Here is a 19,688-nt window from a genome sequence, read left to right on the forward strand (position 1 = left end):
AGGAAGGGCGTAGAGTGTTGGAGTTAGCGGATGCACACAGCATGGTGGTGGGGGACACTTGGTTCACAAGGGAACCAGCGCGATTGATTACTTATAGGTCAGGGGAACATAGATCGATGATCGACTATATATTGGTAAGGGCCAAACATAGGAAGTATGTGAAGAATGTGAAGGCGATACCTGGTATGTTGCAGCATAGTATGGTTGTGATGGATGTGACATCAAAAGAAATGGGGAGGAGGAAGAAGGATAAGTTTGTGGCAAAGAGAAAGACATGGAAGTTGCAGGATGCAGAGGTGAGGAAGGCATTTGAAGTGAAGGTGGCTGAAAATTGGGAGAGTGGTAAGGATGGAGATGTTTGGGAGAGATACAGGGACTGTGTGTTGGCTACGGCAGATAAAGTATGTGGATGGACGAAAGGAAAGTGTAGGCATGGTGAGACGTGGTGGTGGGATGAAGATATAAGAAGGGTTTTGGAAATCAAGAAGGAGAGGTTTAGGGTATGGAGAAGGGACATGACGGAGGAAGCGGAGTCTGAGTATAGGAAGGCTAAGAAGGTTGCAAAACAGGCAGTGGCAACTGCAATGACGAAAGCATCAGATAGGTTAATGAAGGAAATGGAATCTGATGTGAGTTCGAGGAAAATGTTCAAAGTAGCAAAGCAGTCAATGAGGGATAGGAAAGATGTTATAGGGAATGGATGTGTTTGGGATGGATCTGGCAAGTTGTGCATAGATGAGGAGGAAAAAGCTCAGGTGTGGAAAGCTCATATGGAAAGGTTGATGAATGAAGAGAATGAGTGGGATGGAGATGTGGAATCCGCGGTCACACACGGACCTATAGAGAAAGTGACGAGGGAGGAAGTAGAGAAAGCAGTTAGAGAAATGAAACTAGGTAAGGCGACAGGGGTTTCGGAAGTGGCGGCTGAACATATTAAAGCGAGTGGGGTGATAGGAATTGAAGTTATGATGAGAATTGCTAACAGTATGTTTGATGATGAAGGTATACCTGAGGATTGGCGACACAGTGTGTTGGTGCCGTTGTATAAGGGCAAAGGAGATGTGAGAGATTGTAGGTCATACAGGAGTGTGAAATTACTAGAGCACGGAGTGAAGGTAGTGGAGAGGGTGCTTGAGAGGAGGTTGAGAAGTATGGTGACAGTTAATGAAATGCAGTGTGGGTTTATGCCTGGTAGGGGAACGGTGGATGCGTTGTTCATGGCGAGAATGTTGCAGGAGAATTATAGAAAGAAGAAACGAAGATTGTACATGTGTTTTGTGGATCTAGAAAAGGCTTTTGATCGAGTACCGAGGAAGGTCATTGAATGGGCGTTGAGGAAGAAAGGAGTGAATGAGAGACTTGTTAAAGCTGTGATGCAGCTGTATGAAGGGGCAAAGACAAAGGTGAGGGTTGGAAGGGGGATGTCGGACGCTTTTAGTGTTAAGGTAGGAGTGCATCAAGGATCAGTGTTATCACCGTTTCTGTTTGCAATTGTGATGGATGTTGTGTGTGGAAACATAATGGAGGGGTTGTTATTTGAGATTTTGTATGCAGATGATTTAGTCTTGATGGCTGATAGCATGGAAGAATTGCAGTTAAAATTTGACAGATGGAAAAGTGTTATTGAAAAGAAAGGGTTAAAAGTTAATATTGGTAAGACGAAGGTAATGGTGAGTGGGGAAGGTGGGGAACGAGTGATAAGTAAAATAGACCCCTGTGGGGTATGTGATAGGAGAGTGAAGGCTAACTCGGTATTGTGTATAGGATGTCAGAAATGGGTGCATAAGAGATGTAGTGGTGTGAGGGGGGCACTGAAAAAGGTGGAAGGCACGTTCAAATGTAAGAAATGTGTTCATGGTGTGATTAATAGGAAGGACGCAAGGACGGGGTTGAGTGATGGTATTGAAAGAGTGGAAAGCTTTGTTTACTTAGGGGATAAGCTGAATGCGGATGGAGGATGTTTGAGCGCAGTTACGGCTAGAGTTCGTGTGGGATGGATGAAATTTAGGGAACTGGGTGGGGTATTGTGTGGAAAGAAATGGTCAGTGAAGATGAAAGGGAGGGTATATAAAGCATGTGTGAGAGCAGCGATGATATATGGTGGTGAAACTTGGGTGTTGAGGAGAGAGGAGGAAAGTGTACTGCAGAGGGCTGAAAGAGCTATGGTGAGGATGATGTGTGGGGTTAAAGTGAAGGATAGGAGGAGTAGTACAGAGCTGATGTCAATGATGGGACTGAATGAGGACATTGTGACATTGATAAGGAGATCGAGATTGCGGTGGTATGGACATGTGTTGAGAAGGGATGAAAGGGTCGGGATTAGGCGAGCGTTGGAGTTCGAGGTTGAAGGAGTGGTAGGAAGGGGTCGTCCGCGATTGGGATGGAGAGAGCAGGTGGAGAAGGACAGGGTGAAAGCGGGGTTGCGTGATACTGAGGCGAGTGACAGATGTGGATGGAGTCGAGGGGTATTTCGGTTTCATCATAGGTAGCCAAACGGCAACCCCCGATCTCGGGGAAAATGCCGTCTAAACGTGTGTTGTTGTTGTTGTTATTATTTCGATTATTTAGATTATTATTTCTATTATTACTAGATTATTATTATTGTTATTATCAATCTATCCAACAACGCATCCTTGTTATAGTTAATAGTATCTTTATAATTATTATCATCGTCGTCATTATTATTACCATTATTGTAATTGTTGTTGTTGTTATTGTTGTTGTTGGTATTGCTGTTGTTGATGCTGATGTTGTTGTTGCTGCTGTTGTTGTCTCGTTAGACATGCAACCCATCATAGCAACGCGCACTTGACATTTAACTGCAGAGAAGAGACAGAGGGGCTGGTTTCCGAGGCAGTGTGCCAGCAGGAGCAGTGAGAAGTTCGATCTCCCGGCCAATCCACATCATCCACAGCAGCTTGAAACCCATCTCCATGGTGATGGTGATGACGCCGCTAATGGGGTTGACGTTGACATTGAGAGGTTGAACGTTGTGGCCGATGAAAAGTTCCTCAACAAAAAAGTATTATAGTGGTTATTCTCTACTCTCTTACACACACACACACCTCTCTAGTGTACGTACGGTAATTACTCTAGCGACAATAATCATTAACGTGAATATTAATAAAAATATTACTGTTCATAATGTTACTACTACTACCGCTACCTCTGCTGCTGCAGCTACTACTACTAATTCTGCTACTATTACTATTACTAATCTACTACTACTACTACTACTACTGATGCTACTACTATAACTATTACTACTAATCTACTACTACTACTACTACTACTACTACTACTACTACTACTATTACTACTACTACTATTACTACTACTACTACTACTACTACTACTACTACTACTACTATTACCTAAAAATAATTATTATTTATAACAGCTATAATGATAATAATTATAAAAAAAAAGAAAAAAGAAGAAAAAGAATAATGATTATAATAAATAATTTTATAAAAAAATACTCTTCCACACAACTCAGAGGAACAACCGATAGTAATAATAATATCATTATAATTATTTTTCTTAGGACATTTATTATTACCATTATATTTTATTATTATATTATTATTATTATTATTATTATTTGTGTTTTTATTACTATTTTTTTAAAACAAGTTTATTTCATGAAGCGTAAAAACGAAACATGAACAAGAAAATTATTATTATTATATTATTATTATTATTATGAGTATTATTATAATTATTATTATTGTAAATATTTTTTCTATTATTGTGGTTACGAAGAGGTAAAATCGATATTATATTAATTGTAATTTATAATTGTTTTTTTATGCTCCACTGTGGTTGCTCCATCTATAGGGTCTTGTACCCGCCAATAATATTATTATTTATTGTTTTTGATTGCTATTATTATCGTTTGTGTTGTTATCACTATTATTATTATTGTTGTTGTTGTTGTTATTATTACTATTATTGTTGTTGTTACCATCGTAACAGTCGTTACTATTATCGTAGTGGCGAACCATAGACGTTGAAATTCAGTTTTATAGTTTTTATATCTATGCTGATAATAATAAGATGAATAGCAACAATTATTGTTGTTGTTGTTGTTGTTGTTGTTGTTGTTGTTGTTGTTGTTGTTGTTGTTGTTGTTGTTGTTGTTGTTGTTGTTGTTGTTGTTGTTGTTGTTGTTAATGTCGCTCTCACCAATATTTGTCCTTGCGATAATGCCATCATGATTCAATTTCGAAAATCCTTCCTTATACCTTTCCACTTAATTCTACTTTTATTTAATTTTTTTTTAATTATTTATTTATTCATCGAATTATTAATTAAACCAAGGGGCCACATATCTGTTCATTTAGCATGTGAGCCAATGTGGACTAGTGATGCACCGAATAGTGAATTTGGTCAAAGCCGATGGCCGAATACTAAAATACCAAAAATTTTGTAAATAATAATATTTTGAAATGAATAACAAGATCTTGGAAAAACCAGTAGATGATTTATGTCAACCCAGCTATTATCGAGATAATATTCAATCTTTTGTTCAAATTCAGAAAATTGGTAAAAATAATCTTCCCGCTAATAATATTAAACAATCACTGTTCTAGAATCTAAAAAAGGGATAGTTTTAGCGGAATTTGCACTATTCGGTCTTAAAATGGACGAAGCCGAATGTCAAATTTTGGCCGAATCTTTTTTTTAATTTTTGTCTTACCTGCCAAGATTCGCAAAGAACGAGTTCAGACAGAAGTCGTATTGGAATCTATAACCGATTACAATATATTGCACACATTTGCTACGAACGTCATGTATTTTTTTGTTGAACAGTTTGTTATATTTTTAATACAATTTATGTTTGAATATACACTTTATAAGTACAAATTGACTCAACAATAATATATAAACAATAAAAACAACAATAAAAATAAACTTATAAGCGAGCACAGACGTACGACCGAATTATTTTAACCAATTCATTGAGTGACCGGAATAGGTATAGAGTGTTTTGTTTTCATTTTCCACGATGATGATGATGATGATTACCATAGCGATGCGGTGATGGTAACGATACTTTTACAATGTCGGCCTACCACTCAACTGATGTTAACAGCGTGTGAAAGTTTGCGTGTTTGCACAGGTGCCTTTGCCTAACGTGAGTCCCATGCGTCGATAGAATTTTATGTGTATGATATTTTTAAAATAAACCATTATCGCGGCGTTTTTATAGCACGTATAAGTTATTATTTTATTATTATTTATTTATTTGAAATATATTAATATATTAATCTTCTAAAAAATAAACGAACAAATCATGAATTTGCAAATGAATATAGTTCGCCTATCTAAAAAAAAGCATATGATTCAAAAAAACAATACAAAAATAAAATACAAATTAAATTAAATCATTAACGTATTATCATCAGTACCCTTTTTTTGAAAGCTCTAGATTAGCGTGGTTGATTATCGAGAAGGCGGTTTGATGAGATCATCATTGTCAACCAATCGTTTTTCTCACCTAGAAAGCCATTCAATCTTTATTATTATTTTGTCCTTTATGTCAATATTTTCTCGGGTTGATTGAATGTATCGATGCATTTAAGTATCGTTATAATCATACATAATTGGTTGGTTGAAGAACTTATGTATACAAATCATGATCGATAAGCTTTTGTTTTAATATATAAGCATTCATCGAATATAATTCATTGACGTGTACCAACCAATGAATGATAAAACTCTCATGAATTTCGACACAAATGACAAATGGCAGCGCTGAAATGAAATTTGATGAGACAAATCATTAGATGAATTGACTGAATAAACAATCATTTGACCAAACAACCGATCAATCATTCACATTGTGCAATATTGATATTAAAAACATGCGACGGAAAGTCTTACATTTAGAACAACCACCATCATTTTCGTTGTCAACATTTTGTGATATTTCGTTTGTCATCATCGTCGTCATCGTCATTTTCGTCACAAATTAATCACCTCAGGCTCACTCCCCTCGTCATCAATTTAAAAATCGCATGTTCATAACGAACCGTTGAATCAAAATTTAATTAAAATAAAAAATTGTAGAAACATCAGATGAATACGAAGCTCAAATGTTAATACATGGAACGAACAACACGAATATGCAAAATAAAAGAACATCCTACATGATGGAAAGCAGCATCAACGAAAATTTACCTGATGATGTATGTAATGATCAACTCAAAATATCTGCAGAACATTCAGAACATTTAAGCTACGTCAAAAAGCGCAATATTTTATATGTATGTAAATAAGCTTTTATATAGAAATATGTATATATAAATATATATATTTGTGTATATGCGAGTGTGGATGTCTCTTTGTGTCTCTTGGTGTGGGTGTGTGTGTCCGTGTGCGTGTGTTTTCTATGAATTTAATACTAAGCAAAGCTTCAAGTGAAAAAAGTAGAATAAAAATTAATAATCTTCAAGATTTTGTAGGCTGAACAGGAATACTTATACCAAAGTGTTGTCATGTAAACTTTTAATTCTATTTAGCGCAAATTTTTGTATGAATTTTTTATCAGCCATAAAATGTGAATTATATAGATCGTTAATTAGATCGTTTAAAACCTGAACAGTGCACAGATATGCGGTCTTTCGATGATTTAGTGTTTAAGTGAAAAGTCAGTTGGAACGGAAGTTTAAAAATGTCACATTGATTGAGTACTTGAAGTTCAACTCCAGCTAACTGGATATGCGTGAAGGTGCTAGCTTGGCATAATTTGAAAAATGCGAAATCGTGGAAAATGTAGCGGATCATGGTTTTAAAAATAAATATTACTTTAAAAAATACATCAAATAATATATAAAAAAATAAATATTCATGTTTTGTATTATACTAATATATATATATATATATATATATATATATATATAATTATATTATTTATATTTATTTATTTATGCGAGTTTAATTAAATCTGTAAGTTAATCTAGAGAAAATGAAAAGCGCTAGTAAGTCACGCCGACAAACATCATCACAACACCACCGTCATACTTTCATTACCAAATTCCATTGTGTGCAGTTTTCATCTGCTTCCTGATCATCTCTTTCTTTTCCTCCCCATTTTCATCTCATCACGGCAATAGTGTGGCTACCATCACCATGACCATGACCATCTTCAGAAGTTCAAACATTGTCAAACTTGAGGCACCGCTGCCTGGCACCTGAATATGAAAGATACATTTTATATCATTAACTTATAGGTATATAGTCAAATAATATATATAATATATACACACATATATATATATATATATGCATATATATATATATGCATATATATATATATATATATATATATATATATATATATATATATATATATATATATATATATGTTTACATACCGAAATAATATATGTGTGTGTGGTGTGTGTGTGTGGTGTGTGTGTGTTGGAAGGTGACCATATTTTATACAGTATTGAATTGTTGGCATAAATCAATTATTAAAGTTTGTCTTTTCAATTTTCCTTACTATAATTTTCTGGAAATTGTTAAATTTGTTGAAAATAGAATTATTATTCAATTCATCATAAGAATTTAATGAAAATGTTGTTATCCAAATTCATCATGCAGATAAGGCCTTATTTCGATTTTTCATAAATCATCTACAGTGCTGGTTTGGTTAATATTGTTTCTTTAAACAAAAGTTAGTTCTTTAGCCAAGTTATTAGTTAGCGTTGCATTTTTCATCTTTGTTGTAATTTTTTTGTCCTTCATTGTTATTAAAGTTAGTATTAAGGTGTCGAGTTGATAATGATGTTATCACTCTTTGTTGGATGTTTATTTGGAGTTTATCGATATCTATTAGGACAGCTACTGCATTTTTTTGATGTATTGTGTTGGTGTTTTGATAAATTATTTTTGTGTTTTTGTCAAGAATTTGGCGGGTTATTGGAGTTGCATGTGTCGATTGCAAGTGAGATTTGATGGCTCCTCTCTGTGTACGCATTGTGAGACGTCTTGATAGTGAAGTGGTCGTAACACCAATATACGAATGTTTTTGACGCGCACAGTCGTCAAAACTGTATATATTTATTTTTTTATTTTATTTTCTCAAAAAAGAGGGGTAAACTAAAAAGCAACCTAATGCTTTTAGGAAAGTCACCCTATCCGAATGAAATTAAAATTGATCAACATAAATTAAAGATAAATTAAAGATTAAAGTAGTTCAACAAGAATCAATGATTAAATTAGTTCGAAATAAAAGATACACGGGGAGTATATTCTTTAGTTATTACGATTGTTTCTATTATTGTTAATAATATTTAATGTAAAATAATCAAAACCTAACTATATACATATATATATATATATATACATATGCATATAAACACACACACATATATATATAATTGTGAATTGAATGTCAGCACATGTACATGTCAGCACATGTTTGTAAATACGAGTCACCACCTTCGCGTTAATGTTTGAGAAAGAGAATATTGCACTAGGCAATGTTTGCTTAAACCAACTGCCTAAAAGTTTGCTTAAGGTTTCACAAGTTTTAGTAAAAATTGTTTGATTATCCCATTAACTCTAATTAGCATACGTAAAAACGAATCGTTATTTAGAATTTAATCACAAATTATCATCTATGTGCACAGTTAATTTCATACTACGTTAGATATTTTTGACTCGAAAGGACTTCTAGTTCTACTACAATACAATGCCAAATCTTAATTATTCACCCAAATATTCTCCCATAATAAATTTTGGTTCAATCCAGTTTTTTACTACATCGATATTAACTAACTTATCATTATACACATCAGGAGCAAATCTAGACAACGTTGAGGGAATGAACATAGTTTCGAAAATGTTTAAATAAAACGGGTGGCCAAAATCTTCAAAAATTGCATGGCCCCCGGGTCATCCAAAATTCCCCACTGTAAATGTGTCTAATATTTTCTCTATTTTTTTTATGTTCTTCATCAATTTTCTCAACCGACGTTTTTAATCTTTTGTAACTTAGTGCAAATAGAGGCAGAAATTTGCTAAATATCGATAAAACTTTTTTTAAAGGATACATATTATTTAACCAGAGCCTCGAACGGGATCTAAGGCTTCGTTTAAAGACATAATCTTTTTCCAGGCTTTCAAATAAAAATTGTTAGTCACAAAAAACCCAAATTCTTTAATGTCACACAGATAATAATAGAAGGTCGAATAAGAAGAAAAAAATAGAAAATAAAAATTCTAATAAATTTATTGCGCACTAAATTTTATTTTCTCTGAAGCAGTGAGATGAGCAATTCAAAAACTTTTTGGCGTGCCATTAAATCCGAAGTAATCAATGCAGCTCAAACTTCATAACATGCGAAGAAAACAATGATGTTGCGATGCGCAAAAATGACTCCTACACAATCCTATAACTATAATTACGCGATACCCAATACTGAATATTTTATTTTTAACTCCAAAATGAGCATTCTCAGGTACATAACATAACACAACAAAAAGCTCGCACACACGTGATTGTACGCGAAAACATCACAAGCCTGCTTTTTATCGTACAGCTCGTTAATGAAAAAAATGCAGGGATGGGTGCTTAAGTGCCGAGCTAAAAATAAACCGGCAGTCTCTGGACGTATGATTGATCACTAAACGTAGGCCGTTCATCACCATAGATTAATATATTTCATACCCACTATTTTATCCTCATTGTTGTCAATAAAGACTTAAGCATCGTAAATAATATCACATTATTCTTTTTTCTAAATTTAACCAGCATCTAGGAAACGTTCGAGTTCCTGCTGCCCTAAGCGTTTGTCATTATATTATATTTTATTGAAAGCCTTTGCCAATCGCCCAAATCTGAACTGTTAGAATCAGAATATCCCTGCACCAATTTTAATGCATGTGTGACGTCCTAGCTCACGTTGGTACTGCTAGTAATATTAACAACATGAAGAATACACAGCGCAATACCGGTATAAAATACAACGATAGTAGATGACGTGTGACGCCATCAAAGTCCAGTTCAGTTTAAGATCTCTTGTTTCGTTCTATAGTGTTTTACTTGTCAATGAAGAGAAGTTACATCCAAATATATCACATGCGAGTTTACAAAACATTGAGGTTAACAAATATTTTTACAGACTGCCAACTTAAAGGATAAAGATGTCGATGGCTCACTTACTAACTCTGAATTAAATAACTTAAATTTTGCAGAAAAATCAACTCGGATTCAGAGAGAACTGCAAAGAACCAGCATTATTTTCGGTGATTTTCTCTTAGATTGTGTTAATTTAATCAGCAATTTCTGTTATTAGCTGATCGTCAAACTTAATGCATATATCACCACCTTGAACGTTTAGAAAAATTCCAGCAGGGTCCAAGAAAGTTTTGCATTCTCTACCACAAAATATTTGTTGACGAGGTGCAGTTATGACAAAACTGTGATGGATGGGGGCGTAAAGTGCATGATTAAAAACTATATTTGATCACTTGTAAAAAAAGGTATCGAATGAATACGTTCAATTGATTGATAAGTTTTCGTAGCCAATTGATTAATAAGTTAGTATGCTGAATGATTAACTGGTTTAAAAAGTTATTTGACTGGTCTGTTAGTAAGTTGGTTGGTTGGTAAATCTATTCAATGTACGGATTTAATGAGTTAGACCTAGAAAAGATGGTGGCTTCCCGATAAATTTGCAACGTATAAGAGTATTTTCAGGTCAAGTTGTATGAATAAATTAATGAATGAAAGAAGTAATGAATGAATGAGCTTTTAAGTTTCAAAAACAACAAATAACCTAATTATTTTATCGATGTCGCTAGATAAATTTATATGATTGATTAGTAAATGATTAACGAGTTTGTTAATTAGTTGAAAATTTGAATTAGTGACGGGTTTATTGATTGGTTTACTGATTTAATGTACAAGTTAATAATAAATCATTAAAATTATTTAATTGAGGATTAGTAAGTTGGAGGTCATTAACTTATAATTGCTTAGTGGATTAGTTCATCAAAAAATATTATTACAAATTATATAAGTTGAGTTATTATCGCTTCATTATAGGTAGCATCTATGAAATACAAATAAAGAAGTTTTTGATTGTGCTTGCATGTGTGACATACTCCACTAGCATACCTACTTGACAATCTGTTCAACTTTATATTAGACTTTAAAATTGCAATCTAAGAAGTATTAGAAATAAAAAGATCAAATGATTTATTGAAGCAGATGTTGCAAGATGTTAGATGTTGGAATCAATAGCATTAAACCGACAAGCAAGAACTACAGAGATGATTACTTTTTATTATATAATAATAATGGTATTGCTGTGTTGTCAATAATTGAAAATCTAAAAAAAATAATTATTATTGTCGTGTCTTTACTAACATACAATATATGTTATTTTTAATTCAATAGTCTTATAACAAGTACGTGATATCTACAAAAAATTTGCGTATTAATAATACAAGTAGAATACATAGATATATAAACTTCAAACAGTCAAAAAACACAAAATTATGTACTACATGAACACATACAAAAATATAGTACAAATAAATATACATTTAACATCACATGAAGAAACACATGACTGGAGGCCCGCACTTTATAGCCATTTATGAGAATGATCAAAACGTATGAGACAGGAATAGAAATATAGTAGGAGTAAAAGTCAAATAATGACGTGATGACAAAAAAGTGTCATGAAGATGATGGTTAATAAAGCAAAATAATGTTAAAATGAGATTACCTAATAATAGTAATGAGGAAATTTACTATTGTATTTGTATGTGATCAAAAAAAATACATCAAAGATCATCATGGAATGAATGATCAGTATCGACGTCTTCATCATCATCAACAAAAACTTCATCACCTCTATTATCAGCTCCATCATCGTCATCATTATTTTTTCCATCAACATATAAATCAACAATAAAATCATCACTTTCATCTCTAATCCCACTATCCCTACTACTACTTTTATCCACGTCATCATCATCCTCCTCATCATTAATATCACCACCATCCCCATTAAAAACCCCACTATCATTTACTTGGCATATCATATTGAAGTTGCAGTTATCAATGTATCTGGAGTAGTACTGTCGTAGGTCGTTGTACTCGCAGAAGCTGTTGTTGCAGAGAGGCCATGCGATTGGATGCTCCTTGAAGAACAGTTGCAGGTACACATTATCACGGTTGTTGCTGTTGGCATCGCCACACTGATGCAAAACAAAGGCAACGTTTGAAGCAAATGGTGAAACGCGAGTTGCACGAAACAAACGATTCTGCATCTGATCGAAGTTCTTGTCAGTCAGGAGGGGGTCCTCCTTGAACAGACCCAAGATGTTCAACAGAGGGATTATTGTCTCGGCATGGCTGAAATAAAAACTGCCCTTTGATGAGCTAATGAAAAAAAGTTATAATTAAGAATTACATGATTATATTGTAAAAATAAATGAAATATTACACATGTTTATAAATTTGTGGCAGAATAGAAGAAAAAAATTATTAAAATGTCACTGCAACAGTTAATAAAATTGCAGGATTGTCAAGAAATAAGATGCTAACTGTTAAAAATAGCTGACATGAAAAATCAACTAACTTTTTGCCACTCAAAACATTTTCAAACATTTGAAACATATCAACCAGCAGCCCACAACTCTGCTCATAACTTAAGCTGTGAGCAGGACCTTTACTCCAGTAATTCTTTGCAAAAAATGAAAATAATTTCATTTTTAAATCTCATATCAGAAACTGAAAACAAAAATAAAATAATATAAAAATAAGGATACTTTTAGATCACTGGCATATTCCAGAATGTTTCTAACTCTTTCATTTGTGAATTTCAACCAAGATGATGTGTTAAGTACACTTAGTTCAGTAGCAGCAATTATGAAATAGGAGAGCATTTCACCTGTTTTAGAGAACCACAAACATTAATTATTATAGTGTTGTAAATGCATTCTATAATAAAATTTGAGTGAGTGTAGTAATTGATACAGTTAATCTTAATGTTTAATTTAATGATTTAATGCAAAACGAATAATTTAGTTTCTTATCAATTTTTAAAATAATTCAATATGACATTACTTTCTTCTAAAATAAAATCAGGTTGTTGCATTAAAGTAGCAAATGCTGCCACCAATTCTCTATCCATTTTTTGCATGAAGGTAGAAACAACTGCAGTGTTTGTTTTGTTGTCTCCAATTTCTTTAATGTATTTTGTACATCTGTCAAAAAACCTTAACAAAATATCATTTTCAACTGGTGTGGTTGTAAGATTCTTTCCAAGTGCCTTGTTAAATCCATCAATGAATCCAAGATAGCTTGATTTAGTTCTTGATTTACTTGTTATAACAAAATTTAAATCTTTTTCGTTTACATTTCTAAAAAAGTCAGTGAAATAGCTAAAAAAAAACACTCCGATACTTTCTAACTCCTTCCTTCCACTCTCTGACAACTCCTTTTCTTCATGATTTTTAAAAGCTGTTATGACGCTTTCAAGCTGCATTTTGATGGGTGGATTTGTAACTTTTTCTACAATTTTTGAAGCCTTCAAAAGATCCTTGGCACTTGGATATCTAGTTCCATGTCTGAAATGCCCAAGAACATGCTTGACGGAGGATTTCACGCAAATATCTGGAATGATTCTCTGCTGGGAAGGGAAGTATTCTTTTGAATCCAGGTCAACAGACATTCTGTATGGAGTTTTGGAGGCCAGATGATAATTTTCCACACTTACAACACAAACGACGTTAAAACTAATCGCAATAACGATAATTGCAAAAGCAATCAAACTCATCATTTTGCCGCAATCGTTAAAGAACTTTAATAAACCGGACAAGAAGCGGCCAGCCTGATAACGACCACTTGGGAGCTTACGAACGATGGAAAACGGTTTTACTTTCTATTTATAGTATGATATATATATATATATATATATATATATATTCAATACATATATGATAATTATATAAACAATTATATTTATATATACATCAGCATACATAAATACATACATACTAAAAACATATATATATATATATATATATATAAATATATGAATGTGTATACATTCTAATGCTATATAAATGTAGCCTATATTCTATACCATGGACCTTTTACACATATATATGTATATATTACATATTAAAAGGATACAAGATTATATTAGATATTAAAAGGATGCTAGATTATATATATTATAGATTAAAGCTTATTATATTATTATATATTATAGCATATTATATGCATGACGATTTAATCTGAAAATACATTGTCACCGGCGAGTTCGTACTACCCATAAGCAGTGTTGTATAGTAATCGGATTACAAGTAATCCGATTACGTAATCGATTACATTTTTTTGAATCTGTAATCGCATCATTTATAAAAGTAATCTGTTATCTGTAATCAAATTACATTTTTTGTGTAATCTGTAATCTAAACAGGTGTCACGATTACCTTATTTTAGATTACTTTAACGACAACAATACCTAAGATTTTTAAAATTTAAAGTTAAAAAACTAAAAAAAAGACTTATTCAAAAGAAATAGTTTATCCATTGACGTCGTATGTTTTTTAATTAGACCGCCCACGTAATGTTAAAAAGTAGTTGGTCTGCTCAAGGACGTTATGAAGCAGGATAAGCAAAGTCGCTTCTGGTTCAAACTTGTTTGAAATTGCATGAAATTTAAAAAAAATGCAATTTTTTAAATTATTTTATGAATAATTACAATTTAATAATTCAATAATTCATAAACCTATGTGACATTCATTAAATAAAATTCTAATGATGTAATCTGTAATTTCAAAGTTTGATGATGTAATCTGTAATCGGACACATCATTGCAAAGTAATCTGTAATTTGTAATCTCAAGCTAATTTTAAAAGTAATTTGTAATCAGATTACTTTCCAAAAGTAATCTATACAACACTGCCCATAAGCTCGTATTTCGTATGTTAATAAAATTTTCATCGAGCTGTCGTGATATGCATGCAGTTTACTTTGTATTCGTTCGATTTAAATATAATTCATATGAATTCAAAGATCTGAAATTAATAAATTTTCAACAAATATTTTTTAAATTGAAATCTTTTTTGACTACATCTGAGGCAGTACGAGAAATTTAAAATTTGTCCTTTTATTTTATGCCCTGTGTTCTTGCTTTTTCTCTATTACATAGGTTTAGGTTGCCTGTCTCCTGTCTGGATATTAAAAATATTAGGATTCACCTTGTCTAACTGGTTTATGGTTAAATTCGCTGACAGTACTTGGCGCCCTCAGTTACCCAGCGCCCTCTTGTGGCGTATGACTGCCCCTTACTCCTTGAAAGTCGTGCCATCAAAGTTTCTTTAAAATTACTGTAGTTAGGCATTGGGCATTTCATGTTTGAAATGCATTGGGAATGAGTTAACTTTGTTTTTTTGCGCCTATAATTCTATAATTAATTAACTAATTAAATAAATCTCTGATTGACGGAAAATTTAACAAAAGAACACAGATTTATTAAAAAAATCTAAAAATAATCAGTTTATTATTTTGTTTAATGCCTCACTGTCCCAAATTGGATTTCCTTTATTTATAGAGTAATCAAATTTTAATTATTTACGACCGTTAACCTACTTATTATAATTAGATAGAGGCACCAAAATAACTGAAAACCGCGAAATTCGATTTATTTTTCATTGCATTTTTAAAGAGAAAAATACATCTGTTAGCGGTTTAATAACATTATAAAATAACATGACAATATAACGCTGCAAGGGCAAATATAACATACAGAACAATTAATCAAAATTTTTATATGGTATTTATATTATAAGTCCAATGAGCTTCAGTTATAACCAGAATAAAACCTATAAAAGCATGACGGCCTGTTTGACATATTCCCCTCATCACCATTATCATTTAATCATTGTTCTCATCACTCTTCTCATCTTCATCGTCATCCTATTCACTCACTATCATCATCGATACTGTTGGCCTCAATATTATTAACTCGATAAACCGACCAACCAACCAACCGAATGACTGACTGACCAACCAACCGACCGACTGACCAATCGACCGACCGATCAACAAACGAATCAACCAGCTGCAACATTATGACGACATGCAAACACTACTAACTATAAAAAAATGCCTGAATATTAAACATTGCATGCATAGACAGACGATAAACTTTAAAATGTTAAACAAGTAACTGCCAACAAACAAACTTAAAATGTACGTTAGAGCCTTCCAGTCTGATATGTAACATTACAATACAACATGGCAATACTGATGGTTAAATAAATGTCTACTGAACGTTAATTTAAACTAAAATGTCTAAAAATTATGAGGCATCAGTCAAATGATGAGGAATTTAAATGCAAACAGGGCCCAATAAGGGTCAATTTAAATAACCAACTTGACCACCGTGTTACATGTTTATCACCATTTAACTAATTAATTATTTAGTTAACAATTTAATAAATTAAATAAATAACTAAATGAACTCATTTACCCTAGCGGAATATAAAAGAAAAAAAAAATATGAAAACCTCCATCATGTTACAGGCATGCAATCATACACTCTCAACGCCAACAGCAATACAATCTTGTAGAATATATGTATATATATATATATATATATATATATATGTATATATATATATATGTATATATATATATATGTGTGTGTGTGTGTGTGTGTGTGTGTGTGTGGATTTATTTTTTCATATATAATTTCAAGAGAGGTTATTGAAACGTTATAAAAATGGAAATATAAGGCAGGTTGGGCGGCAGTTGAATGATATAACGAATATAACGAATCCCGCGTCAAGAACGAAAGAAAATTTTAAATAAATCAAAAAGTAAGCTGCTAATAAATTATTATCTGTAAACTGAAAGTGTAGACAAAATCATCATGTTAACTACTGACACACCGACTAAACCATGGCAAGTAAAATAAACAGTATCCAAATTTTCAGACCACGTGCGATTGAGTATTCATGCGTCTATATGAAATTTGTATACGTATGATTGTACAATGTAGATATGTATGCGTACGTATATGTGCATTGATATGCGTATGCTTAGGCGTATACGTCATTGCTGTTTTAAAGACGTTTCCTTGAGAAAACATTCTTTTTTGGAGTTTTTTTGGCGGGAATAGAACAGGAGTTAGTTTCAGAGCTTGGCGTCGTCATCTGGAGTTCTGAAAAATATTTCAGCAAAATATTTGAACAGTTCTAATGCATTCGTGGCCATTGACGTTTATTATATCGCAAGTGTTTTGAAATGCAATTCAATAAAAATGCAACGCATGTGCTTCAGACTAATGCTTGTAACATTAATTTATTCAAAATTATTAAAACAGAAACCATTGAAAAGACAGGTACGACAATGAAAAAAAAACTGACCAGACGGTGGGTTGACTCTCTGTTCGTCCAAGCGATGTGATTGGAGATTTTGTATGAGTCCGAAGAGTGCATCGGCCTCGTCCGGCTCCAGGACACCACTGTTGCCGCACGAAGATAGCGAAGAGAACGTGCAGTTGTGCTGATGTACTGGCGATGGCTCGATGCTGCGTTGGTTTTCCATACGATTGCCCTGCGTACGTGTACGTGAGTGTGTGCGTGTACGATTGCCTTGCGTACGTGCACTTGAGTGTGTTCGTTTGTGTGTGAGTTGTATGTACTGTGCTGTGCAAGCGTACATACTACGGCCATTGAAAATTACTAGCGTACGTGGATGTCGGCGTGAAATGTGCGCGTGAATGTGTATTAATGAATACATGATGTTTGATGATTTAATTTGATGTGAGATGATAACAAACATTTGTTCATTCATTCGATTATTCATTTTTCTGTTTGTTTGTTTGTTTATTTGTTTGTTCGTCCATTCATTCACCTATTCTTCCTATCATGCACTTGAACGTTAACCCATAAATTCATCGATTCAATAATTCACCATTTCATTAATTTATTGATCAATCAATTAGGTCTCCCAACAACTAACTTGCACTTTCATAAGTATGTTCATTATGTCGTTCAAACTTTCCGTCATCAAACGATCACTATCAATACTACTTTTATTATTATTATTTTTATCGTTACTATTATTATTACTGCTGTTATTATTGATGCTGTTGTTATTTTTCTTCTTATGGAAGACATCTCCCAAAAATCCAGGCAACCTGATAGAAGGTCTTCTGATGAATTTTTGTGGTTGCTGCTTGTTTGGCTGCTGTTGCTGCTGCTGTGGCTTAGGTGGTTGCTGCTGCTGTTGTTGCGTTAGTCCAACGGAAGCAGTTGTTGATACGGAGGAGGACGATGATTTGGAGGAAATGGAATGTGAGGTGTCTGCGATGTGAGTGCATCATGTGATGGTAATGAGGGTGATGATGATGACGATGGATTAAGATGATAATAGTGATCATGATGATGATGGATTATGATGATGATGATGACAATAATGGTGACGACGGATGGTGATAATGATGATGATAATGGTGCTGATGATGACGATGATGACGGATTATGATGATAATGGTGATGATGGTATCAATATCATCATTAGTGACAGTGATATTGAACATGATAAAACCCAACAAACACAACAACAACAACTTCACCATCAAGTAAAGTGATGTTAATAATCAAAAATAATTGACAGAACAATAATAACAAAAAAATTGATAAAAAAATAACAACAGCAACAATAATAACAACAACAACAATAATAATAATAATAACAACAACAACAACAATAATAATAATAACAACAACAATAACAATAATAATAATAAGGTATAAATAAAGAAAAATAGAAGCACTGACATCCCTTTTCCATTCCGAGGTACGATGACCGCTGGTCGTTCAACCTTCTGCTCTGGCATCTTGTCAAGATCTCGCATAGGTCGTCATCTCCTCCCTCCTCCTCCTCCTCCTCCCCATCATCAACTTCCACAGTCGCCAAGTTGACGCCGGTCACGTGATGTCGTGACGTCATCGCCGATTGGTTGCGAGACGCGCTACGAGGACGCGCCGTCGGTCTCTGCTGCGGGCTGCTTGTGTCGGCGCTGCTTGTCTGTCGTCGGTTGTTGCGTTTCATCAATGACGATCATCATATCATCATCGTCGCCGTCAATACAATCAATCTAAAAAAAATGTCATCCTATCATCTTCGTAATCATATTCTCTATAACCTTCATCTGTCATCACCACCAAAAACATTTTATTATCATTAACGGAAGCAATGCAATCGCTACCCTACCATCACCACCATCTTCATCATCAACCAACAACACAGTCACCATCATCTTCATCATCAACATCACTCACAGCTTCAAGTCTGCTGTGCATCTTCTGTTGCAGCCTCTTCAGCTTCTTGCTGGCTTTCAATACACTACCATCGGCAGCAGAAGAGAACACATTATTATCATCATCAACGTAATTATTATTATTGTTGTTGTTGTTGTTGTTTTCATTGTTGTCATTCTTCTCAGTGACATTAACATCGGCGTTGTTGACTTGAATTTTTTTCGAGGGCTTCTTAAATTTACGACGTTGCGTAATAGCAGAAGTATCAGTTGGGGTAGAAGTAATTATATTATTATTATTATAATTGTTATTATTATTATAATAATAATTATTATTATCATCATTATTATTCCTTATAGTAGTACTATTCGTTT

General features: G+C 33.3%; 2 protein-coding genes across 2 annotated transcripts in view; one reads left to right on the plus strand and one right to left on the minus strand.

The window, feature by feature from the left end:
• The window catches only part of HELRODRAFT_191722 (hypothetical protein), an 8,697-nt gene extending 5,278 nt beyond the window's left edge, over window positions 1–3,419 (plus strand). The window contains exons 10-11 of the mRNA XM_009019107.1: window positions 2,826–3,310; window positions 3,368–3,419. Coding sequence (XP_009017355.1) covers window positions 2,826–3,031 — 206 coding nt within the window. The 3' untranslated portion in view covers window positions 3,032–3,310; window positions 3,368–3,419. The remainder of the gene's footprint in view (window positions 1–2,825; window positions 3,311–3,367) is intronic.
• Window positions 3,420–10,901: 7,482 nt separating this feature from the next.
• HELRODRAFT_111769 (hypothetical protein) lies at window positions 10,902–13,847 on the minus strand. Its single transcript, XM_009019108.1, has 4 exons — window positions 13,097–13,847; window positions 12,799–12,920; window positions 12,609–12,712; window positions 10,902–12,409 (listed from the first exon to the last, which is right to left on the minus strand). Exons 1-4 carry the CDS (start codon window positions 13,809–13,811, stop codon window positions 11,809–11,811), a joined length of 1,542 nt encoding a protein of 513 aa, XP_009017356.1. The 5' UTR covers window positions 13,812–13,847; the 3' UTR covers window positions 10,902–11,808.
• Window positions 13,848–19,688: the final 5,841 nt, after the last annotated feature.

Source organism: Helobdella robusta, assembly GCF_000326865.2.
Source record: "Helobdella robusta unplaced genomic scaffold HELROscaffold_23, whole genome shotgun sequence".
Taxonomy (NCBI): domain Eukaryota; kingdom Metazoa; phylum Annelida; class Clitellata; order Rhynchobdellida; family Glossiphoniidae; genus Helobdella; species Helobdella robusta.

Excerpts from the sequence above, each read along its gene's own strand:
- HELRODRAFT_111769 (XM_009019108.1), bottom strand. The coding sequence starts at position 13,811 with ATGATGAGTTTGATTGCTTTTGCAATTATCGTTATTGCGATTAGTTTT. Across the intron at positions 12,921-13,096 it reads TGATTTTATTTTAGAAGAAA|GTGAAATGCTCTCCTATTTC; the intron begins GTAATGTCATAT and ends TCTCTAAAACAG. Across the intron at positions 12,410-12,608 it reads AATGTTTTGAGTGGCAAAAA|CTCATCAAAGGGCAGTTTTT; the intron begins GTTAGTTGATTT and ends TTTTTTCATTAG.